Below are 26,315 nucleotides of genomic sequence, written 5' to 3' on the forward strand. Positions count from 1 at the left end.
AATTAAAAGCTGTTTGGTGTCGTGAAGATTACAGAAGCAATCACATTTATGGGCCTGCTTTGCATACCAACTCTATTAATTTCCATACTCAGGGTGGCTTCACATTTCCACACATGTTAATATAGATGCCATTTGGGATAATCACTTGGAAAAAAAAGGGAAAGGAGAGAGAGAGACAGAAGAGAGGGAGATGAAGCAGACGAGAGGAGAGGAGAGCCAGGAAAAATGGTTCTCGGAAGCCAAGTTCCATTTAAAATATAGTGATTCTGATAAACAGAAGAATCAAAAGACAAATGAGATTTCCTGATGGCCTGACCCAGGAGTCACATCAGGGATCAAATTAACAATGAAACCACATGTTGGAATTCACTCACTGGGCCAGTCTTGCACCTTGTCATTATAGACCCTAATTACTAAAATGATTTCATTGGCATAATTGCATCAAGACATGCATGGGCTTCACCTTTGCAGGGCTCCCTTGATCCTCAACACTGCATCTTCATTTCTGTGTTCCTTTCAACCCTTAAAGGGGTTCCAGCCTCACAGAACAGTCCAGTTGAGCCGGCTGAATGTTCTTCCCCTTTCATTTAAACATGCTCACCACATAGCACAGGAGTGAAGGAACACAGTCAGCCCGGAAGGCAAACCTGGGACCACAGGGCAAGCGTAGAGTTATCTTCCCTAAACCACAGAGCATCTGACCAAGCTAAGCCACCATTTTTATATCCTTCACTCCCAAATGTTAAAGAATGGTGCTCAAGAGCCTGCAATTAAATGGTTATTTGTCTACCATCAATTTTAAATTCATTGTGCTAAAACAAAACCATGCTTTTTTTGCATCTAGCAATGCATTCCATGCCCTCGTAAAGATAAAACAATATAATATTGGCATTAAAAAGAGGAAGATATTATAACCACAGATCTGAGGGTAGTATATTTTAAGGAAATCAATTGGAATTTGGGGGAATTTGAGCCTAATCTACAAAATAGCCAGTAGAGCTTTAGAATCTTTCAGAAAACCACATTATTAGTCTTAAGAGTGTAAATTCCTATACCTAAAAATTCCCATAAGCTAACCTTCTCTTCTGGATGTTATTTTTATCCAGTGCTCGTATGAGAAATCCAGGTAGAACAGCAATCCACAGGAAGGCAATGGTCTGTTCTCAGGATCTGCCCAGAGAAAATGGATTTCATTTCCTTCCCATAGGTCAATACTCATGGTAGAGGCTAGTGGTCCCCTTTCCTGGGAGCAGTCAGGAAATGCTCGCTGGTGATCAAATGTGACAAAGAGACACACACCACTCGGTTTACCTCTAAGCTGACAAAGCCCTAATTCAAGACTTTCCACCCTGGGTCAAACAGTGACAAGAAAATTGATCAGAAAACTCTTAGCTTAGGGAATCCCGTATGCTGAGGGACATTCTTAAACATCAGTGAATAGGCTAAAAGCACTGTTGAATGACTTTGCTTACAGTTTAAAATTGCCTGGTCCTCAATGAATTCAGCTGGCTGATCGATATGGAACACTTTCTGCTGAAATCCAGGAGTGCAGTCCAAATCTTCTGCAGATGTTAGCAGCAGCACCTGAGAAAACCAAAGCCATCAATATTTTAACGCAGCTTATATGTTTGCCCTGCTAACTTTTTACCAAATCTGTGACTTTTAGAAATGAGCTGAGGTTTTAATTTCATTTCCCAAATGAAGAGGTAAGTTGATACTTCTCCTGTGGCTGCCAACCATTCACTTTGGCAATGAGACTTGGAAAACACGCAAATGGGAACAGCTGTTGCAGTTTCCATTAAGTTGCAGTTAAAGAAATAACTTCGTCAGATTTTTACACCTGCTTAGAATCTCACCATGGTTTTCCATGTGTGAAATTTCATTACAGAAACTGTCAATTTCATATGATGCCTGAGCGAAAACCAACTTCACTTTCATAGATGCAAAGGATCATTGTCACCGATGAAGAGGAGGAAAACAGAACTATTTCACTGGAAGTTACTTTTAACAAGAATTCAAGGGCTCTAGACCTTCACAGTACAACATGGTGGCCATGAGCCACCCATGGATTCTGAGCACCTGGAATGTAGACGTGCTGAAAGTGTCAGCGGAAAGTACATGTGGAATTTTGAAGACTAAATACTGAAAACAAAAATAAAGTAAAATGTATAATTAATGATTTGTATATAGATTACATGCTAATATGCTATTTTACAGATTGGACTAGATAGAGTCACTATTAAAATTAATTTTACCCCTTTCTTTTTACTTCAGTTAGTTTCGTTATTAGGCAATTAAAATTTTATAATTGCTTCTGAAGTCTCAGCTTTGTCTTTGGAAATTCTTAGGGCATTTCACTCAGAAGTCAAAAATTCAGGTTATATGATTTGGAACATAAAAGTTAAGTGACAACTCCAGTCTCCACAGCAGCGCTATGATGTACTTAGCATATTATAAAACACATTTAACAGACAAGGGGCCCAACATTCTGTGTGTGTTAGTCACTTAGTCATGTCTGACTCTGCGACCCCATGGACTGTAGCATACTGGGCTCCTCTGTCCGTGGAATTCTCCAGGCAAGAATATAAGTGGGTAGCCAGCCATTCTCTTCTCCAGGGGGTCTTCCCGATCCAGGGATTGAACCCGGCCGGGTCTCCTGCACTGCAGGCGGGTTCTTTACCATCTGAGCCACAGGGATGCCCACCAACATCCTAGAGAGGTTAACAGTTGCTCCAAACCACGCAGCTGGAATGGGTGGAGCCAGGATCTGAATCCAGGCTTAAGTGTCCTCCGATTTTGACAGAGCTCTGCTCCCACCCTTCAGGCAGGACTTCGCCTGGGATATTTCTCTGAAACCTGTGGGATGTTGCTTTATCTGAGTCTGGTACCAGCAGCCAGTGTGTAGAAATTCACATCCCCAATATCATCACCACAACTGATGAGAACTGCTGTGTGTTCACCCTCAGGTGAGACAGTTAAGAGGCAACCATTCTGTCTCCCACCTGGCCCTGAGCGCCAGTTGTCCACGGTGGTATATGGCTTGATAGTTCATCATGCATCAGATGTCTTCTCCTTGGCTCATTTTCTCATCCCTTGTTGCTATTTTTCTGACATCACCCTCCAAATAAGACTGTTGGCACTCAAGTCTTTGACTCAGTACCTGCTTCTTGGGAAACTAAACTTTGATACCATGAGGGAAGCTCTTAACCACTGGACACAGGCTGTTGAAAACTCATTATTGTCCCTACCAGCGAACTCAAAGGAGTGTGCAAAAGGTTGGAAGCTGTGGAACCAGGGCCTCTCTCTAAATATGAACTCTCTGAAATGCACTGAACCCAAGGAACGAGAGCAAGAATCAATCTCACAGGGTTCACAGTGTGACTGACCTGAGAAACATCAGAGGAATTGAAATGGGAGAGTCACCACCCCGACTGGCGTCACCCTTCTAAAAATCAAAGGGGGAAGGATGTTCTAGTTCCATATCTGAGAACTTCTGCGTGTAAATCTTTCCGTTGCTTTGAGAGCAGGGTTGGGGTAGATCACTTCTGAGACAATTGTAACACTGACATCCCAAGTGGTGCACACAGAAAATGCAGATTCAGGACTCAGAATCATTTGCTGGCAATTTTACAAGCAGAAAATCTATAACTGGCGAACGTTAATTCAGTTAAACATCAAATGGTTGAGGGTCTTCCCCAGGCACAATGTGCCTACAATTATATATTAACCTTTTAATCAGCTAATTCTTCCTTCAAATCTCAGACCAGGAAACCAGTCATCCTAAAAAGGCTAAGGTAGATGACATTTCTCCAGGGCTGCTAGGCTAAGCATTCAGGACCAACTGAAAGTACAGGCGAATGGCATTCCTGGTGCTTATCTGTCTGTGGCTCAGTCTCTGTCCTGGCTTCTTGGCAGGTTCTATTCAGGATTCCTCTGGAACCACAAAGGAAAAATAAGCCATTTCCAACTGCAGACCCTCAGGGAGGGTGGGAGTGGTATGAGCACTCTCAGAGGCTCAGTTTTGTTTTTGCAAGTTCTTGAATCACTCCATCCAGTAGTCAAAATTCAGGTTAAGTGCTTGGCAATATGAACACACAGCACTCTCCTGGGCAAGAGTGACTTAGCAGGGTTAGAACCAGTCAAATAATTCACTCACTTCCTCCTCCTTGTGTCCATTCATTCACTTGCTCCCAGACAATTATTAAACTCCTGGGATTCAGTGAGCTCTTGGCTAGGTGTTTTCCTGAAGCTTATAGAGATGCCCTGTAACACAGCTATTAAAAGCATGAGCTCTGGAGTCATTTGACTTTGTTCATTCTTGGTTTTGCCCTTTACTGACTGTGCGATTTGGCATTTTTTCCCATCACTCTGGCATCAGTTTTCTCATGTAGGTAAATATGAAAAATAAGATGTGCATTGACAATGGCCTTGTGGGTCCAATGGAATGAATGAGGCATATAAAGCAATTAGAATAGTGCTGCATAGGATAAGCAGTCAAGAGTGCTGTTAGTATAGACTAGAAAAGGTGAGAGGCTTTAACAAATCGTAATTTAATTAATTCATTAACTAAAATTAAAATCTAATGTGAAAGGAAATCATGGGTCTCTTCAGGAGCATGGACAAGCTGGGAGCTAGGGACTCTAACATCATTTAGAGGAATCAAAGAAAGCAAACCCGCAGAAGGATCATTTTTGCTTTGATCTCAAAGATGGGTCTGAACTAGCTGGGTAAATATAGAGGAGCCAGAGGAATCTTTTTAACTAACACATACTTTGCTTTCACGTGAATTCCTTTATGCCTCTCTGGGTTTCATGTAACAGATCTCTGAAATGACAAGACCACATTTTAAAAAGAATCCAGACTAACTTAATGTTCCCCAAAAGCTGAACATCTGACTGGGCAGTAGTGATAGAAGGTTGTAGCTGTGCTATTGCGCCTTGAGGGAAAGGCTACCCACTCCAGTGTTCTGGCCTGGAGAATTCCATGGATTGTGTAATCCATGAGGTCACAAAGAGTTGGACACGACTGAGCGACTTTCACTTCAATTCACTTCACTTGAATTTTTAGCAGATTTGGCTGTAAAGAGTATTTGGCTGTGAACTTACATGTCTTCAATTTCAGTAACATTGAATTTGGTGGAATATCCCTCAGTGGTTTAAGATAAGTACTCGGACGTTAAAAAGCAGAGACATTACTTTGCCAGCAAAGGTCCGTGTAGTCAAAGCTATGGTTTTTCCAGTAGTCATGTGTGGCTGTGAGAGTTGGACCATAAAGAAGGCTGAGTGCTGAAGAATTGATATTTTTGAACTGTGGTGCTGGAGAAGACTCTAGAGAATCCCTTGGACTACAAGGAGTTCAAGCCAGTCAATACTAGAGGAAATCAATCCTGAATATTCATTGGAAGAACTGATGCTGACACTCTAATACTTTGGCCACCTGATGTGAAGAGCTGACTCATTAGAAAGGACCCTGATGCTGAGAAAGATTGAAGGCAGGAGGAAAAGGGGACGGCAGAGGATGAGATGGTTGCATGGCATCACTGACTCAAGGGACCTAGTTTGAGCAATCTCTGGGAGATGGTGAAGGACAGGGAGGCCTGGCGTGCTGCAGTCCATGGGGTCACAAAGCATCAGACATGACTGAGCGACTGAACAACAACCCAGACAGTACTCCATAAGTGAGCAGCCCCTTCTCCAATATCGTCAGGTGTCACTATTTTAAATAGGCGATCTGGACATGTTTTTCCCCATACTCACTTTAACATTTCTAGAATACATGCTATCAGCAACATTCCAAATGCATCTGTAATGCCCTGGCAGAAATGGTCTTCCTATATGGGTCCTCTGTTCATTCATGCCATTAGTTGGCACCTCAAAAACAATAAGCAACTGATACACCTTTGAACGCTCAGCAATGATCAAATTTTATGATAACCAAAGGATTTCTATTATGTGAAAACTACTATTAGCCTGCTCATGAAAGCAGATCTATGCCCAGACAGACTATAAACACAGGGCAGAACCACACTGGTTCTGTAGGATCCAGTTTACCAGCAGCCAGTTACCTGTTGTAACCCTCTCTGGCTCAGTTTCCTCAGACAGAAAATGAGGATAGTATCTTACAGGCTATTATGAAGATTAAATGAGTTAATTATTATAAAGAGCCTTCCATGGTACTGGACACATGGTAATTGCTCAATAAATGTTTTCTATCATTAGTATTATCACTTCTCTATATCATGTTTAAACCAATACTTATGATTCACCTATATCCCCCGGGATGAGACACCGACAAATATCAAAATACTACTTCACTGCTGCTGTAAAATTGTTCAATGGATAGACTGTGCTCGGAAATATCAGAGGGAAACAGCAGGGACCTGACTCAGATAGAAGAGCAGGAGGGAATGTGTACTTGGGGTCAGCTACCCAGCTGACCTATAGGCCCAGGGCCTATTGTGGGCTGAACTGTGCTGCTTTTGCAGGACATCGAGCATCCTTGACTCATTTGAAAAGACCGTGATGCTGGGAAAGATTGAGGGCAGGAGGAGAAGGGGACAACAGAGGATGAGATAGTTGGATGGCATCACTGACTTAATGGACATGAGTTTGGGTAAACTCCAGGAGTTGATGATGGACAGGGAGGCCTGGCATGCTGCGGTTCACGGGATCACAGAGTCGGACACGACTGAGTGACTGAGCTGAACTGAACTGACCATCCTTGAAAACGACAGCTCAGGGCCCTGTCCTCTATGGCAAGGGCCACTGCCTTAAGCTTACGCGTGGATAGCGAATTCTGACAACACATTCTCGACGCCTGCTTCTCTTTTTAGCTTCCATCTCTGTGCTGCTGTTCAGAGCCTTCTCTTTCAAAAAGAAGGAGTTTATGTTTGTCCTGACAGGTGCTGATTCAAGAGCATAGCCAACTTTAGATTTTGCTTCCAGAAAAATGATTTTTTTTTTTTCCTGCCCTAGACTGCAGGTTGCCAACTGGCAGCAGATGGGACGGATCGGGCCAGCAGATGTGGTAGTTCAGCCAGAGCGGTCTGTCATAGAAGCTAAATTATCATGTTATATTGAGCGCTCCTCTCTGAGCGGCCCTTGCCTGCACCACTCCTGCCTCCGCTCCGTAGTCACACCCTTGTCCGGCCCTCTAGGCATCGGAGTTTGCAACCCCCGCTTTAGACTCAGGAAATGTGCTTTCCAAGCAAAGAACCCTCCTTGTTATGACTCTCTAGTTATTTTTCATCATGGTACCCACAGCTATGTGCTCCTGGCACTACTGCAGTAGGTTTGGTCACGTGATGAAGCACTGACCAAAAGGAGCGTGGAAGGGTTTTCACCTCTAGTCCTGGCCCCTGAGATGCCTTCTCTTATCCTCCGGGGACGACAGGAAGGAAGGACTCCCAGGGTGATGGAATCAGCCAGCAGGAAGGACCCAGGAACTGGTCACTGTGTAGAGGCAAGCACCTAGGAGAGCTGCCCAGCAAGGAAACTCACATGCAAGTGTGGTCTCCAAGATTCCGGGTTGTCTGTTAGCAACAGTCGGCTGACGGTGCACTAGACTTGGGGGTGCAGGGCGGAGGGTTTTCTCTGCCACAGCATCACAGGCTGTCCCAGAAGCCAGGGAGAAATAGAACTGAAGACAAGCTTAACACAAGTGTATTTGAAAGTGGCCATAAATAAAAGGAGAGAAACTTACTGCCACAAATAATTATCTCAGCAGGCTGTGAACAACCTCAGATCTCATCCTCTCTTAAGTCAGCTTCTAAATGGTATTTTCCAAGTGAACCCGCTAGTGTCTCCTGGCCCCTTGTCTTCCTTTCACTGACTCGCTCGCTTTTTGCTATTAGGGTAGACGGACAGTTACTTTATCCTCGCCACAAAACACCTCTGGTTCACTTTTGTCAAAGTCGCTCTACTGGAATCAGTTTGGAGGGGCTTAGATTGGCGGGGAAGAAAGGCTTCTATCTCTGACTTGCAGGATATAAAAATGTTACAGCAATGTATTTGATTGATTCTTTATCCTGCCAGGGGCCAAAAACCCTGAGTCCTAGAAGGGTTTATAAAGGCACACTGCCTACAGGAATAGCACAGAGAAAAGAAGTGCTTCAAAGACACACACACACACACACGTGCACATTCGCATGCATATAGTGATATGTTCACTGTGAGTGTCAGTTCATGATCTCTACACACTCCCTGAGTCTGACCTCCTTGAAATATTCCGCTGCTTTACAGCCTCTGGACCCAGAACACCTGCCACCTTCTTGACCATTAATGTAAGATACTGAGAAATGATTTTGTGATTCTTGGGAAGATAAAGGGGGAGAATACTTCCAGTTTGGCAAGTCCTGCTGTTGCCTCATATACAATTTGAAACCAGCATTCTAGACCTCATTTCTAATTAAATGCTACTCGGGATCTTTTCTTCAAATTATTAAAAGGGAAGCTGTGTATATCTGGCAAAACATGGGACAACAAGCTAAAACTAATCTGAGCCTGAATTCTGCCTATGTGGCCAATTCGCTGACTTCCAGCAAGTTACTTAACCTTGAACAGCCTCTCTGTTTTCTCTAAATGAGTATACCACCACCCATGCATACAGTTACTGGGGGAATTTAATGAGATGATGCAAAAAAGGCTCTCTGCTAGACAAAATAATGGTCCCCTGATGCCCTGAGTCTAAGCCCTGGGACCTGGGGGTATGGCATGTTACATGGAAAGGGGGAGTTAAGGTTGAAAATCACCTGACCTTAAAATAGAGTGATTATCCTGGATTAGGTGGACTCCATGTAATCACAAAGATCCTTACAAATGGAAGAATGAACTGAACACTTAGAGAAAGAGATGTGATGTCATGTGAGAAGGACCCAACCTGCCACTGCTAGACTTGAAAGTGAAGAAAGGGGCCACTAGCCAAAGAATGAAAGAAACCCCAAGAAGCTGGAAAAGGCAGCAAAAAACAATTTTCCCCTGGAGCTTCCATTAAAAAAGGCAGTCCTGAGGACACCTTGATTTTAGTCAATGAGACATATTTTGACTTCTGACCTTAAAAGTGAAAGTGAAAGTCACTAAGCCGTGTCCGACTCTTTGCGACCCCACGAACCTACAGCCCATGGAATTCTCCAGGCCAGGATACTGGAGTGGGTAGCCTTTCCCTTCTCCATGGGATCTTCCCAAACCAGGGATTAAACCCAGGTCTTCCATGTTGCAGGCGGATTCTTTACCAGCTGAGCCACAAGGGAAGCCCAAGAATACTGGAGTGGGAAGCCCATCCCTTCTCCAGGGGATCTTCCTAACCAGGAACTGAACTGGGGTCTCCTGCACTGAAGGTGGATTCTTTACCAACTGAGCTGTCAGGGAAGCCTCTGACCTTCAAAACTGTAAGGTAATCGCGTGTGCTGTTTTACGTTGCTAAGCCGGCGGCGAGTCTTTAAGCAGCCATAGACACTCATGCTGTTACCATAGCGCTGACCCGTGATAGACACTCAGAATATAGTAGCTCCCTTTACTTGACTCTTCAACGTATAATGTGATCGAACCAATGGAAAGGGAGAAACAGGAGGGAACGAGGTGGGCTGGAGGGGAACTGAGGGAGGGAGGACAAGAGGGAAGAAGAAGAAACAGTCATGACTTTGAAACCCTTGAACAAGGTCATCAGGAAGTCATGATACAGAGATAACTGCCTTCATGCTCCATTCCTGAGCATAAATAGGTATAATCACTTTTCTTTTGTCTTAGCCCTTATTCCTTTGAAATGATGGGGTGTTTTGATCTGCTGTTATGACAGAGTGGTTGTGTTCAGTTTTCCATTAATTCCCTTAATCAAAATTAAAATTTCTATTATCTTCCGGGCCCTGGGCTAGATGTCAGAGATGAATAAATAAACAAAGCCCTTGATAAACTTATTATTAGAAGGAAAGGTAGACACATAGGCATATAATATATATAGTATAATATATATATTATATATATATAGGAATTAGGAAGTGGTTCAAAGCAAAGATTCTTGAACTAGTCTACTTGAGTCCAAATTTACCACATAGTTGCTGTGTGGCCCTGAACAAGTTACTTAACATCTCTGTGCCTTAGTTTCCGCCTTTGTACAATACAGCCATTAATTGTGTCTATTCTCACTGATTGTGCGATTTCACAAGTTAACATAAATCAAAAGGTTGAAGAGAGGGACAGGATTATAAGGTGCTGTGCTGTGCTCAGTCATGTCCGACCCTTTGCAGACCCTTGGATTGTAGTTTGCCAGGCTCCTCTGTCCACGGAATTTTCCAGGTAAGAATACTGAAGTGGTTTGCCATTTCCTACTCCACAAAACAGGTGCAACATGCTACCTATTGTTATTATTTGTATTAATATAGAGGAATATGTATGAAGTGTTATGAAAATATAGAATAAGTAAAAACACACTCTTTAGATGAGAATAGGAAACGGGACCATGTCACAGATAAGGCCATATTGGAAAGAAAATTGACATTTTTCAAGTGGTAAAGTATAAGAAGGAATGTTCCATGCAGGGATTTGGTAAATGCACTAAGGCATGCCAGTTGAAGAAACAGGGAGCAATTTTCCAGGGATAACAAGCTCTGTATTGTTTTCAAGATTATTTGAAAGTATTTTGCCGTCTAAAATAGGACTGAATTCACCAGGTATTTCTCCTCGAGTCTGGATAAAACAGAGCCAAAAATAATTCACTGAATGAAGTCACAGTTTTTGTCTGAATGGAATTAATTTTTCACTCTTAAGATTCCAGGATTAATCAATTAGACAGTTGGAAATTTTAAAAACAAAAATAGTGTTTTGTAAAAATGTTACTTAATGCAAAATTAGGAAGACTTGGTTTGTTGGCTCTTAGTAGAAACTAGAGGCTGTACCTGCCCTAGAATTGATAGTATGTGTGTCTATTTATGAAATTTTGGTAATAAAATTAGTGCAGCCAAACATCAATTAAGACCTGCAGACCCTAAATCGATAAAGGAGTCTTCATGTGAGATAATCTCGGGTGAGCCCTAACGGCCCTAGGAAATTCAGTGGAGCAAATATGAAATATCTGCTGTGTGCCAGGACTGAAAGACTTTCTTGGGCTACACACAAAACCCTAATTCTATGGAGACAACAAAGGAGGCTTTCTAAAGGAAGAGGTCTGGGATTCGAGGATTCAGCTCAATAGAAGAACAGGACCTGAATCCATCACCGTGGCCAGCCTCCGATCCCAGTCACTACAGTTCCCAAGAGCAAGGCCTTGCCCTGCAGAGTACCCGCAACCTTTTCATATTCTGCTCGGGGGCTTGCTGCTCTGCTACAGGTGATAGTGAGATCAGGCGGAGCTAGGAAAGTCACAGGAGGGAAGGCTCCCGGGACAGCTTCCATGTTGGCCTCGAGGCTGGAAAATGCAGCTGGTTAAGTGCCCCAACCTGTCTCATTCCAGACCTAGTCCTCTGAGAGGCATTTGTGTGCCACCCAGAGGGGCCGTTGGGCTGAGACCTCACAGTCTGCAGCAGTGGCATCAATGAGCCTCGCACTGGCTCGCTCTCTCTTTCCCTGTATCCCTCTCCTGCCACTCACGCCTGCTTCCTGCCGAAGGAAGCTACCTGGATCTAGTCCTTTGTCCTAGGCTCTCAGGGGAACCCAAAATAAGACAAGACCCATGGATTAGTTGCACATTGCTGCTGTAACAAATTACCACAATCTTAGTGTCTTGTGGTTTAGTCGCTAAGTCCTGTCCAACTCTAGCGACCCCACAGGCTGTAGACCACCAGGCTCCTCTGTCCATGGGATTTCCCAGGCAAGAATACTGCAGTGGGTTGCCATTTCCTTCTCCAGGGGACCTTCCTGACCCAGGGATCAAACCCACGTCTCCTGCAATGGCAGGCGGAGTGATCACCACTGAGCCACCACAGGGAAGCTATCTTTGTGGCTTAAACGTGTTTTGTTATTGTACAGTTCTGGGTATCAGAAATCTAACACGGGTCCACAGGCTGTGTTCCTTCAGCAGGATCCTGTTTCCTTCCCATCTCCAGCTCTCATGGGCCATCCATATCCTTTGGCTCATGGCCTCTTTCCTCCATCTTCAGAGCTGGGAGCATAGCAACGTCTCATCTCTTTCTGTCTCTCTTTTTCCATCATCATATTGCCTTCTGGTTCTAACTCCTCCCACGTACCTTTCATAAGGATAGTTGTGATTACATCAGGCTCACCTGAGAAATCCAGGTAACAGTCACATGTTCTGAGTATTGGAACCAGGGAACCATTTTCAGCCTACCACCACCCACAAATAGCTTATATAATGGAAGGAAAGTTGCATATTTAATACCATTATATAAATATTTATAATTTACTCATGGCTATTATTCCATCATGAGAAACGAAGAAAGAAATTCTGCTGTCCTGGACAACATGGATGGAACTTGAGGGTATTTCTGTGCTAAGTCGCTTCAGTTGTGTCCAACTCTTTGTCACCTGCTAGGCTCCTCTGTCCATGGGATTCTCCAGGCAAGAATACTGGAGTAGGTTGCCATTCCCTTCTCCAGGGGGTCTTCCTGACCCAGGGATTGAACCCGCCTCTCTTACATCTCCTGCATTGGCGGCTGGGTTCTTTACCACTAGTGCCACCTGGGAAACCCTAAGGCTTCAATGAGGGCATTATGCTAAGTGAAAATAAGTCAGGCAGAAAAGCATACTATACAAGGTACATCACACACACCATGCAGTATGTCTTTCTCTGTCCGGCTTATTTCACTTAGCATAATGGCAACCCACTCCTGTATTCTTGCCTGGAGAATCCCATGGACAGAGGAGCCTGGCGGGCTATGGTCCACGGGGTAGCAAAGAGTTGGACACAAATGAGTGACTAACACACACAAACACACACACATGCCACATACATGTGGAAGCTTAAAAAAAAACAACAATCAAACCCATAGAATCAGAGAGTAGAAAAGTCCTTGAGAGAGGCTTAAATGTGGGGAAAATAGAGATAATCTGGCAAAAGGATATAAACTTTCAGATATAAGATGAATAAGGCCTGAGGTGACTGTGGTTGATAGTAGTGTTGTATGGTGGAAGTTTGCTGTGAGGGTGAAACTCAGATGTTTTCACACATAGACACACACACAAAAGGAAGGGATAAATTGTTGAGATGATGGATGATGTATTAACTGACCAGATGACGGGAATTCTTCCCAATGTATACATGTGTCAGATCACCATGTGTACTCTTTAAATAGCTTATAATTTTATCAATTAAACTTGAAATTAAAAAAAAAAAGCAAAAATACCCAGGAGGGTGTCATTCCACAGTCACCCCCATTCCTAGAAATATTTACCTGTGAAATCAGGAAAACCTGAATGGAGAGCCCACTGATGCTCCATAGTTACATATCCAGGCCTGATGTCGCGTCCGTTTAACAACCAACTATGACCTTTTCTTGCTCAGAAATAATGATTCGATCCTGCCTGGCCGTGCTGTGAAGTGGAACATTTTATTCTAACCGTACAGTTCTAGACACTTTCTTCTCTGCCAGACATTAGACAAGATGTCAGATTTGTCATCATACCGGAAGGTTTTTATTAATTATCTTTCAGAGGAGAGGCCTTTTTGTAATTTATTTTTTCACACCAGGAAAATTCTTCTATTGAACTAAACGTCTATCTTGTTAAATTGTTTTTCACTGCTAAAGTTTCTTGCTTTGAAAAGTTCCAGAAGAAGAGAAATAGACCCAGCAAAAATTGGTGTTAAAATCAAGGAAATGATTGTATTAAGGAGAGCACCTCCTACCCGCCCTCAGCAAAAAAGTGTCATACGCATCTTTCTTTAAAATCTAACTGCCGAATTAATGTACAAGCTAAGAGACAAAGTTCTCCAAATGTTACTTGCCTGGATCAGAAGGAGTTACAAAGACTACTCTTTACATGCCAATTAATCATATTCTGAAGAATTCATGCTTTGATGTAAGTAGCACTTATTGAGGGCCTATTACGTGTTGGAGGCCAAGATAGGCAACGATTAGTAAGACAAGCCCCCTCCTGTTTAGGAACACAGAATACAATAGGAGAGGTTGGTATGTGAACATCTACTTGTAAAACGCAATTAAGAGTGTAAGAATGAAGCAAGTAATCTAGTTGAAAAACTCAAAAAAAAAAAAAAAAAAGGACAAAACTCAATGTTGGAGGGTAGGAATAACGTCCCCAGAGACATCACTGTCCTCATCATTCTGGCTGGTTTTACCTGTGTACCCTTAACTTTAAAACAGAAGATGCTCAGTGGGAAGGACAAGCCTCTTCAGTACTGCTACTAGAATTACTCAGATGGACTCAGATGTCTCAAGATGGAGAGATCAAAAAATTCTTGATGATTAAAAATTCCTAAAGTCTTTGAAAACAACTTTATTTTAAAGGCAATAATTCTTGAGAAGATAGAAACCAGAAAATATTTTAAGAAGTAACATTTTCTGCTTTATATTTCCAGAGTAGCAAGCAAGATAGTAATATAATCTCCAAGGGGAACACAATGTGGTCTCAGTTCTCAAGGGAGAAAAAAAAATAGAGGGAGACCTTCCAGCTACAAGGAACACCCAGGAAAAATCTGGCAAGTGTTGAACAATCAGTTCTCCAATAAAGAAATGCCTTGATCTGTCACGCTTGTGAGTTTCCACTGTATAAATACTCCCATTATGGCCAGTTTCAAGCAACCGATGTGAAGTCACTAGATGCAGAGTTGGGAAGACACGCATGTACAGTTGGCTCCTCTGAGCCAAGCGGCTCCTGCCCAGCCCTGGGTGTCCCAGCTCCTAATCCTGGAGCATTTGGGCCAAGAAGTCACCTGCACTTCTGCAGGGCCTTTATGAGCATGAACCGCCGTGACACCTAGGAGAGCTTCCCTCCTTCCCAGGATGACATTTCATAATCCAGGATGGGGTTACATTACCCATGAATTAAAACGTCCTGGAACACCCTCACTAATGGAGCAACATGGCCCACCCTAATTTGCTTTTACAGTAAGAGAAAATGCAATGAATCCTTGATTCGTGACTGTGTGTTATTTAAATATTGCTTTTGATGTTTTATCCAGAGTCCTAGCTCAAATGATCAGAGATAATCCTGCCTTCTGACATAATTAGGGAGCTCCTGCTTTGCTAAGCTGGAGAATAATCAATTTGACCTTGAAAGTTTGTCTGTAGTATTGTACTAATGTTCAAAATGCAGACAAGGCAGCCATATTAGTGTCTCCCTAGATACTCAAACATCAGCTACAGACTCTGTTCCAAGGACAAACAGGCTTGAGCAGAGAGGGTGGAAATTATGATGGCCAGCAGGCTCCATATGGCCACTATATCTGTTAGATGGCCTTTAGTTCGTGGATTAATTGCTCACATGGAAATCACAAGGATTTTCACTAAGTACCTGGGATTGAGACAGCACTGGGATTGGAGTCAAATAGAACAACATTCCACACATGATCAGACCCTGAGGGGCAGACTTTCATCTCCAAATGACCACCATCCATGCCTCTCTTTATCTGTCCCCACGACAGATAACATCTGTCTTTTATTATCCCAGTTGTGCTGTTAGTTTTCCTAAATTAAATTTGAAAGTCAATTTTGGTTTGCATTTGTGTCTTATATAGATTTTTCTTAGGCCCAAGCCTCTTCATTCTTTTCCATTACCTTTCTGGCCTCCCCAGGCACCTTAAGTTTTCATTCTCTATCCACTAATATTCCTAAGAGGGGTCTCCTTGAATGTATTGCAGAGAACTCATCTGTGTTTCAGTGAAACTACAACCACCATGAAAGAATCTCAAGTATTCTCCCCTCAGAACTTCCATATTTACTGTCTCCTGTATTCTGGGGAGCTGAGTCAGCCTGGCCCATTACTCATGTTCGTGTTTCTCAGTAACAGGCCCATCCTCTTAGCAGGCTTGTTCAAAGGCACAGACATTTTAGAGCAATAAAAGTGGCTTACTGCTGGTCTTCAAAAACTGAAGATATTCCTTCCCTCTGCTTCTTGCAATGTCAAATGATCCCTTTCATCTCTGATCTCTACAACAAGCAGGAAGACTCTTCAATCTGCTTTCTCATTAAAAACAAACAAAAAAAGTATATCTAGATACAAAGGCACTAAGTCAATCCTAAAGGAAATCAGTCCTGAATATTCTTTGAAAGGACTAATGCTGAAGCTGAAACTCCAATACTTTGGCACCTGATGCAAAGAACTGACTCACTGGACAAGACCCTGATGCTGGGAAAGATTGAAGGCAGGAGGAGAGGGGGATGACAGAGGATGAGATGGTTGGGTGGCATCGCGGACTCAATGGACATGAGTGCAAGTAGACTCCGGGAGTTGGTGATGGACAGGGAGGCCTGGCATGCTGCAGTCCATGGGGTCAAAAAGAGTCGGACACAACTGAGCGACTGAACTAAACTGAACTGAAGTCACAAATCCCCTCATTATTATTACTGCATTAAATTTAGATGTGAATGAACTAGCCTCTTCTTTCCAACAAACAAACATTCATCAGGTTTTGAACTGAGAAGATAAAAAATAACTGAGCTGAAATAGTTTGAAAAGGACAGTATATATATTTTTTCTCATGTCTATTTGAATCCAGAAGTTCAATTACCTGAAATTTCATGAGTCAGTCCTTGGGATATTTTCAACTCAAGCTAGATTAATGTAATAGTCAAAGTTCCTGCTAATCCTACCGCTTTTTCAAAGTAAGTCTGAGTTTTCTAATGGAAAAATAGTATATCTCCTCAGAAGAAAAATCTGGAGGAACGGTGATCTTCTTTAAAAAATTTTATATAGTATAAAATGTGATCACGTGAAGGGCCGCCAGACTAGGCTGGGAGACTACGCTAGAGTCTGTCTAGACAGTCAGACATCAGGTACAGACTTTATTTGAAGGGCAAATAAGCTTGAGCAGAGAGGTGCATGTAGAGGTGACAATCACAGGCCCCATCTGAACAACTGATCTATTAAACGGCCAGCAAGGCCAGCACCCACACGAGAGAGCCGAGGGCCAGAACTAAGGCAGTGGGAATCGGCTGGGGAGGAGAGAGACCTGGGTCTCAGCTCTGGCCCTGGTTTCGCTGGGACTGTTTGGGATTTAGCCCCAAATATCCTGTATCCCAGGAAACGCCTCAGTCCCAGGAAGAAGGAAACTGACATCATACTCAAATTGAGCCATTCGAGGAGAGAAGGCTATAGGAACTAGCAAAAGGATGGGCAGGGTTGGGGAGAAGGGACACGGGGCACTGAGAAGCAGCCCAGTAAGAGCGGGGCACATTTATCTCATCTAAGCCCGCAGGTCTAGGGGAGGAGCCGGCCTCCAGACCCAGGAAAGAGAGCTGCATGAGGCGGCTCTCTGTGACCCCAGTGGAGGGACGCTGCAGGCTGCAGAAGCTTCCTCTCCTCTCTCCTTCTGAGCACCTGCCCCAATCCCCCCAGTGGCTAAAGCACTGGTTGGCAAACCACAGCTGACAGGCCCAATCCGGCCCGCTCCCTGCTTTCATGAATAAAGTTGTATTTGAACACAAACAGACTCATACCGATTGTCTGTGTGCTTTCACACTACAGTGGCAGAGTTGAGTGACTGTGACAGAGACATGATGTCTCTCGAAGCCTAACGTCTGTAGACCCCTGGGCGGAGGCCTTGGAAACCGGACGGCAGGGGAACTGGGCCGAAGGCAAGGCGTGGAAGGGTAAGCAGTGGGCCGGAAGGGGCTCATCACACTCCCCACCTGTGATATTAATCACAAAACTGGAGAATTACTGGGAGACCCAGGCCAAAAAGCTGGAAACAGAGGCACCCCACAATTACCCTGAGTCTAAACAGAGCCCTGAACTTCTTAAGCAGCCACCCATGAACCAGTCTTTTTTTTTTAATTAGGCTCCTGCAGAGAAGATTTAATTGTGGAAAGATGGAATTTGAAAAGCTCAGAGGCACTCAGCCTTTTCACAATATTAGTTGGGTGAATTTTCTGCTAAGTTCAATATCTTATTAAAGAAAAAAACCACCTTTTTTTTTTCATTTTCTTTTTTTCAAAATCCAAAGAAAATACTGTAAATTAGTAAACAGGATGTAGGGGTTTAGTTTATTCTTTGGGACAAGAACGATTAACTATTTCACAATAATTCTCAGTATCTTTGTGACAAATATTAATTGAGCACTTACTACTTGCCAGTCCTGTACTAGACGCTGGAGAAAATGAAGCATACAGGACAGAAAGTTTTTTCTGCCCTCGTGGAACTTAACTCTAGCATAGGAGATGCTAATGCATGACTTAGAAATAAGCACAGAGGATCATTTCAGATTCTATAGAGAAATGAAAGCTGAATGAGGGGTTGGGGAGGACAGTAGGGGACGGTTGGGAAAGCATCTCTGATGAGGAGAATAAGGATTGTGTCTCACGGAGCTGGGGGAAGATCATTTGACATGGAGGCAGCAGGAAGCACAAAGTGAAGGCTTGGTGCAGGGATATTTGAAAGTTCCCATAATAATAAAAACCAAAAAAAAAAAAGGAAAGGAAAAATCTGTGATGGGAAGAAGGCCAGGGCAGCTGGAAGGGAGGCCAGGGCGACTGGAAGGCAGCCCAGTGGAGAAAGCCAGAGAGTTAGGTGAGGTCTTATGGGCTAGGACTTTCTTGTAGCTCAGAATCTGAGCTACAGAATCTGCCTGTAATGCAGGAGACCCGGGTTTGATTCCTGGGTCAGAAGATCCTCTGGAGAAGGGAATGGCAATCCACTCTAGTAGTCTTGCCTGGAGAATCCCATGGACAGAGGAGCCTGGTGGGCTACAGTCCTTGGGGTTGCAAAGAGTTGGACACTTCTGAGCAACTATTACCACTACTGGGCAGATCTGAGCATGTAGCTTTGGAACGGCCCTGCTTGCCAGACTGGCCCTCAGCTGGCATCTGGGAATTTGGATTTCAGGGGAGTTCCCACCATCCTAAGTGATTAGAGTGCCTCACGGTGCCAAAGCTGGTTTGCACAATCAGTGTGGTTTATGCTGAACTGCATCCTTCTGGGTGCCTGGAGTTTGGCTACATACCAGGCTGAAGGATCCCAGGGGACCAGTGCCTAGTATTAACGCAGGGTACCAGTCTCTCGTGAGTCTTCCTGGCTGGCAAGATTTCACTTGTACCATCACAATTCCTTGTGGGAGGAATGCTCTTCTCATGACGCCACTGGATGAGGACACCTATGCTTGGTTTTGCTGACTTCTCCCCAGGCACCTTTTCCCTTTGTGACTTTGCTCTGATCTTTTCCCTGGAATAAGTCCTAGTCATGTGTATGAAGGTGGGAGGAGAAGGGGACGACAGAGGATGAGATGGTTGGATGACATCACTGACTCAATGGACATGAGTTTGAGCAAGCTCCGGGAGTTGGTGATAGACAGGAAAGTCTGGTGTGTTGCAGTCCATGGGGTCGCCAAGAGTCGGACACAACTGAGTGACTGAACTTAACTGATGTGTGTGACTATATCTTGAGTCCTGTGAAACCTCCCAGAGGGTCACTGACACTGGAGGTGGTCTTAGGGACCCTGACACAAATGGCACTATTTCATTCATTTTCTCTGAGCCAGAACCCAGGGGAAGCACTTTACATAAACTCCCCCATGTAATCTTCACCCTAAGTCTCTGAGGCTGGCAATTCTTCCCCATTATTACTGGCACCATTTTACAAATGGAGTTAATTAAGATTCGGAGAATTTCTGTACCTCTCTCAAGGTCACCCAGCAGAGCCTGATGGAGAATCCAAGTGGTTTAACTCACAATTGTATCATTTGCCCTCTGGGGTTGCCCACAGTATATACACAGCCTGCAGAAAATGCAGGTTTTTTGCACATTTGTTTGATTTCACCACAACGGGTAGTCCAGTCCTTTTTAAGACTTTAATCTCTTTTATCATGAGATGCTCCAGTGAAGCTCATTCAAGCTCCACCTCTTAATCTTGATAGTGATTTTGAGCCTTTGTTGTAAGAAAGACTATTAAGATTTGGCAATAAGATTCTTCAAGGGTGATAAATATCCCTTTAAAGGGACTGCAAATTCATTGACTGAATAACTCTGTCCTAAACATGAAAGCCACGCTTGGGGAATGGAAGGGTGGGTTATGAAAATGCAAATTAGGATGACTTTATTGGTTGAGTTGAATTCAGCCTTCTTATCACACAGAAATGCCAGTCCAATAGGTTCCTACTAAGGCAAGTCTGAGACCCTGTAGAACGTAGACACTCGGTATCAATGGCCTCAAAATGGATTGTGATGTCTGCTGTTCAAAGTCAGCAGCAGGATATGCCAAAATGCTATTATTTCCATTACTCTGGAACTTATTTGTATTCTTTTCAAAAAAAAAAACCTCTTTAGGCCTGACTTCCTTTGTCATCAATATTTCTCAAAGTGGGTTACATATACTCACTGTGGTATGTGAGATAATTTTAGGCAGTATACTAAGATGAACAGTTAAAAAATTTTTTTGATTATTGTGTCTTTAATGTTTGCCTCCTATTTATAGTAAGCAATGCTGATTTTCTGTTTATGGTAATGACAGATAATGTCCTTTCTTGATGTATTTGTACTGAATAGTAAATTGATTTAAATAAAAGTAAACATGAAAGAGAATATGGTTCTATTAAATATGAAAGATTTAAGTTGGGAGAAACTCTGAACTGGATAACTTGTTTGGGAAGGTTTGCAGGCAGGGAATTTTAATCAAAGGCAGAAACAGTGAGATGGAAGTAGGTAACAGAATCAAAAGGAAGTAAAGCCATGATAAACTTCACACCAGTGGTACCGAAGTACGGTCTCTGGTCAAGCAGTTTCCCTAGTACCTGGGAGTCTGTTATAAACACAGATTCTCAGGCCCCACCTGAGACCCGCTGAGTCAGAAACTGCAGGGCAGCGGGGAGGGAGGGATGGGACACAGCAATCGGTGTTCACACAAGCCCTCCAGGGGGCTTCTGAAGCCCACTCACGTTACTCTTCACTCATTCATTCATTCACTAAATGCAAATGAAGCACCTTCTATACACAAGGCTCACTTCACACTCAAAGCCTTGGGAAGCCACAGAGGAAGAAGACATTTCAAACATTTTGCTAAGATGCAGGAACACATGCTGGGAGTGAATCATGGTGAATTCTGATGAGAAGAGCTTGAGTAAATGGGTCTCTGCTCTACAGAGGCTCTGCGGCTCATAGCATGATCTCCTGGGGTGTTTGCTGGGGAGACGTCCTGGTGTGACCAAGACATATATTCATTTTATTGTCATAGACTGATTGAGCTGATGAAACACTGGGCAAGAATTAAATGTCCTTGGTTTGCTGGAGGCAAGCGTGCATATAGATTGATCATCACAGCAAGGCAGTTCCGGCCTCCTCCTGTGTGTGAGCTGAGACCTTCGAGCCTGGGGAAGTTTCTAGCTAGAGACCAGGAGTGATGAGGCCACCGGTCAGCACTGCCCTGACAGAGTGGTTCCTCACAGTCTAAGATCACAGTGCTGTATCCTAGGTTATACTCCTGTGGGTCAGCTAACTGGAAATGGGTTTAAAAACGATAGAGCAAGAATAAGAGCAGAAAGAGGAACGTATTGTCTCATCAAGGGTTATAGCAGCTAAGTTAACTTTCCCTGGGAAGTTGGCTTGGTGAAGACCATATTTGAAGCTTAGAATTTAGCCCCTGCATCCAAAGGTGGGGGCAGCTGTGGGTTTTAAATCCAAGCACCATGTGGCTTTGAAAAGTGAGCAGAGACAGAAATCTATACTATGCTTTTTCTGTGAATGTTGGAAGGAGCATAAATTGACCTGATACAGAAGCCACATGTATCTATAAGCCATGCTGTGAGGGCAGAATGCCCACTGGGTTTCAAAGACTTGGTGTGAAAACAGAGGGCAAAATACTTCATTTGCAATCTTTATATTGCTTACATGTTGAAATGTCACACTTTAGATATATCAGGTTAAAGAAAATAAATCACAACGAACGTTATCTCTTTCTTTTTACTCCTTTTAACGTGGCTACCAGAAAATTTTAAATGATCTGTGTGGCTTGGATTAGATTTCTACTGCACTGCTCCGGAACAGGGGCTCTGCTAACTTTTTCTTGAAAGGTCAGGCAGCAAATACCTTAGGCTTTGAGAACCAAGATGCAAAATGGAGGCCATCATGTAGGTGTGATGCTTAAGCATTTAAAATGGAACTGTGCAAAAATGTAAAAATCATTCTTAACTTGAACTGATGAGCAAACAGGTATCAGACTGGATCTGGCCTATAGATCACAGTTTGCCGACCTCTGTGCTAGGGTATAATGTTCCTCAAACCACCCTACACACAGCACTGTGGACCCGGCAGTCCTCTTGTGTGGAGCCAACTGTGCCAGCAGACGCATGACAGGTGCATGGAAACCTGAGATCCAGAGTTGACCTGAAGAGGCAAGATGGGACTGGCACTAAGGCATGTGGAGCTACAAAGTCCATTTTCTTAATCGCCAGGCGTCACCAAGGAAGGCCCCTTTTTATTGTCTCCTTTTCTCATTTTTTGGGGGGAGGGTTTATCTTACAGTTACATGGCCAGGTCAGACAATCTGAATACTGTGTTTGGTCATCTTAAAATGGATAAACAAAAGGAATGCATAAGTGACCGGGCCCTCCAGGTGATTTTAAAATCTTTCTCTTGCTTCTCTTTCAGTATAAATGACCAAGGAATATATAGCTCAGCCATCTAGTGCAGGCCCCTGCTTTTCATGCAGGAAGCACTGACCTTTAAAGTCATTTGAAAGATGCAAGCAGCCTGCCTGGTGGGGGGTGGGGGAAGAAAGACCTCCAAAGGTCTGGTAGCAAAAATTGCTTTCAGTGCATCAAGAGTTAATCTTCTGGTGCTGCAGGTTATTAATATAGGGAACACAAAGCAGTTGTATCCTATCTTCTGAAAGCAGATGAGCTAGCTAGCACTGAATTGAGAAAATTATTATTTATTAAAAATGAGATAGTCACGGACCAGTGAATAATCCTGATTGGGTTCAGAGACAATTCCCCACCCACCAGGAAAGTAATACATTTTTCAGAAAGGTATTTTGTTAAATACAAAGTGCCAGTAGCATTGCTATTCATCAGCTCTAGGCTCCCATGTAGGATCTTTTCACATCGTGACGGCATTAGCAGCGAAGCGCCCCTGTATGTGGTCAGACCCCACTTTCTCTCCTAAGCAGCCTCTGTACTGTCAGCCTGCTTACAGCTGCGGCTTCTGCGCAGCTCACACAACCCTGAGACTATGCGATTAGAGTGGGTGGGGGACAGATCCCAATAAGTTTCTGAGCTGGCATGAGGCTCATCCCTGGACACACAAGAACAGAGAAGGAAAGAAGGGACTTTCCATCTGCATTGATTGCAAAGGCAACAGCAGGCCCTTGTGTGGTTGAGAGAAAGAAGGTCTAAGGGGTACATTTGCAGCTTGTTTTCCTCAATGATACAATAAGAGGCTGTTGGGTTTTTGGATTAAGTACAGATTAAGTATAGTCAAGCAGTGAAAGTGTTAGTTGCTCAGTCCTATCCAACTCTTTGCTGACCCCATGGACTGCAGCCCGTCAGGCTCCTCTGTCCATGGAATTCTCCAGGCAAGCATACTGGAGTGGGTTGCTATTCCCCACTCCAGGGGATCTTCCTGACCCAGGGATAGAATCTGGGTCTCCTGCATTGCAGGCAGATTCTTTACTTCTGCGCCACCAGGGAAGCCCAAAGTCAAGCAGACCTCGATTGATATAAATCTTCATGCCACAGTTTATTATCTATACAGCTTCTCCTGGCGCATTTTCTTTTCCAGGTACATGTATGATAAGGGCAGGTTAACTATTTTGCAGGGTCAATAACGAATGGGCACATCAATGTGGTTAGTGCTTGGTAAGGAGGCGCTCCCTAATAACTCACATTATTAACATCTGAAATCAGAAATCCCCGTAAAGTCAGAGATGCTGGTTGCTGTACAGAGTAGAGCAGGCTCCTGGGAGCTGTTGCTGTTGTTCAGTCGCTAAGTTGTGTCTGCCTCTGTGACCCCATGGACTGCAGCATGCCCGGCTTCTCTGTCCTCCACTTTCCCCTGGAGTTTGAGCAAATTCAAGTCCTTTGAGTCGATGATGCTCTCTAACCATTTATCCTCTGCCACCCCTTTCTCCTTTTGTCTTCAGTCTTTCCCAGCATCAGGGTCTTTTCCAAAGAGTCAGCTATTTGTATCAGGTGGCCAATTGGCGCTTCAGTTTCAGCTTCAGTCTTTCCAATGAATATTCAGGTGATTTCTTTTAGGATTGACTGGTTTGATCTCCAAGAGTCCAGGGGACTCTCAAGAGTCTTCTCCAGCACCACAGTTCAAAAGCATCAGTTCTTCTTTGTGGTCCAACTCACATCCATACACGACTACAGGAAAAACTAGAGTTTTGACTATATGGACCTTTGTCGGCAAAGTGATATCTCTGCTTTTTAATATGCTATCTAGGTTTGTCATAGCTTTCCTTCCAAGGGTCAAGCACTTTTTAATTTCATGGCTGCGGTCACTGTCCACAGTGATTTTGGAGCCCAAGAAAATGTATCCTGAAAGATGGATCTGTGTCATGTCAATTGACTTCTCACATCAGTTGCCCCGCTGCCTGCTATTTGCAAGTGATACCATGACATACTCATTTTAGGAATAAGAAAGTCTAATACCAGCATGAGAATTTTGTAGAAGACATGTCATCTTTACTGATCACTTACGTATTGGGTTGAATAACATCAACTTTTAGATGCTACTTGAAAACTCAAATAAACTTTTTGACCAACCCAATAGCAGACAATGCTAACCCATTGCTACATTTCTATGATATTGGCTCGATCCTACATCAGAATTCTTCCCAACACAGTTTCCTAGCATTTTCTGCCAAATAATTAGAGTTGTCATGTGAATCAAAAATCTGCCCATCTCCCTTGGAGCAATCAAATGTGTATTTCCATCCAGCAGATGATCAAGAAATTCACTTTCTTTCTATCCATTTGTGTTTTGGGAGATACAGTTATTGTTTAGTGATGACTGATCTAGATGTGTGAGCTTATTGTAACATGGCAATGTTATCAAAATTATTTCATATTGTTTTTTGGTTTGTTTCTTCATGGTGGTAGTAGTTGAAAGAGTATTAGATTCATATCTTTCACTGTGAATCTTGCACATGAGATAAAAATCTAATTATAACAGTACATAGTGACAGCAGTCTTTACACATTCTATAGATAGATATGTTTAGTAGATTGCATTTTCTAATTTCATCTGAATTTTTGTAACTATGTTGATATAACCAAAAAAAAAAAAGAGGGGGCAAGAAGGAAAATGAGGATGAGAAGGAAGAGGAGGCAGGGGAGATGGATGGAAAGTTACACCTAAGTTGTAAGTATCTATTTGCTCTAAAACACTTAAAAACTGTCAGAAAGACCATGCATTAATTAGGGTTAAAATTAGACATTTCAACCTAGACACTGCAAAACTTATTTTCTAACTGGTTTCATGTTCATAAGTAATGGCCAATATTCTGTCATTTATAAGGAATTAAAATAAACAGTGGTTTAATGAGATTTCACTAGGCCGCTTGCAAACATTCAATCAAATCTTATTTCCAATATGCAAAAAATGTCTCCTTGACTCTTAATGCATTTAAGGTCAACAGTAACATCTTCATACATAAAAGATTCTATTCCACTTTTAAAGAAGAGGTAATTATAAGAGAGGGGTCACACAGAAGGTCTAGGTTTTGTGTAATTTCTATTCTAATTAATTTATCATATGTGGGATTTTGCTTTGGCTTCCAAGTGTTGATCTTTTATAGCTACCACATTCCACGTGATAATGGGTTTCATTCCTTTAAAAGGTCATACTTGATATAATTTCACCGTTAACAGAAGGAACCTAGGTGCATGGGTGTTCCTATGTCATTGCATCGTGAAAAGTCATTGGCAAAGTCCTGGGTCTTTTTTGCCCTTAGATGTCATTTAAAAACCAAGGGGCCAAGGCATTTGAACAAAAGGTGAGAAATTCAATTAATCATTAAGAAGGGGGCCTTCACAATGGAAGCCCCACAGAAGCACATGGATCAACAGAAATATTTGTATCTGAGAATGTGTTTTCGTTTGTGCCTTTTGTTTTATAAGTGAAATGACCTGAATGTGACTGTTATTTTCTTTTGTATTTAATCTGTGAGTGGTTTCCTTGGGGTGGCATGACCCACAGCTGGGCTCTGTGGGCCTTTCATCATCAGGAAACCTTTGCGCTGCTCTTCGGGTTGTTTCCTTCTG

General features: G+C 43.1%; 1 protein-coding gene across 8 annotated transcripts in view; it reads right to left on the reverse strand.

Annotated features, from left to right (window-relative positions):
- CDH13 (cadherin 13) overlaps window positions 1-26,315 on the reverse strand; it is a 980,082-nt gene that overhangs the window by 766,624 nt on the left and 187,143 nt on the right. For all 8 annotated transcript variants that reach the window (XR_011482283.1, XR_011482282.1, XM_070451475.1 and 5 more), the window contains exon 2: window positions 1,473-1,584. Coding sequence is in view for 6 of the 8 variants with exons in the window: in XM_070451475.1 (XP_070307576.1) it covers window positions 1,473-1,584 (112 nt within the window). In the remaining 2 variants the exon portion in view is untranslated. The remainder of the gene's footprint in view (window positions 1-1,472; window positions 1,585-26,315) is intronic.

Source organism: Odocoileus virginianus, chromosome 20 (assembly GCF_023699985.2).
Source record: "Odocoileus virginianus isolate 20LAN1187 ecotype Illinois chromosome 20, Ovbor_1.2, whole genome shotgun sequence".
NCBI classification, from domain to species: Eukaryota; Metazoa; Chordata; class Mammalia; order Artiodactyla; family Cervidae; genus Odocoileus; species Odocoileus virginianus.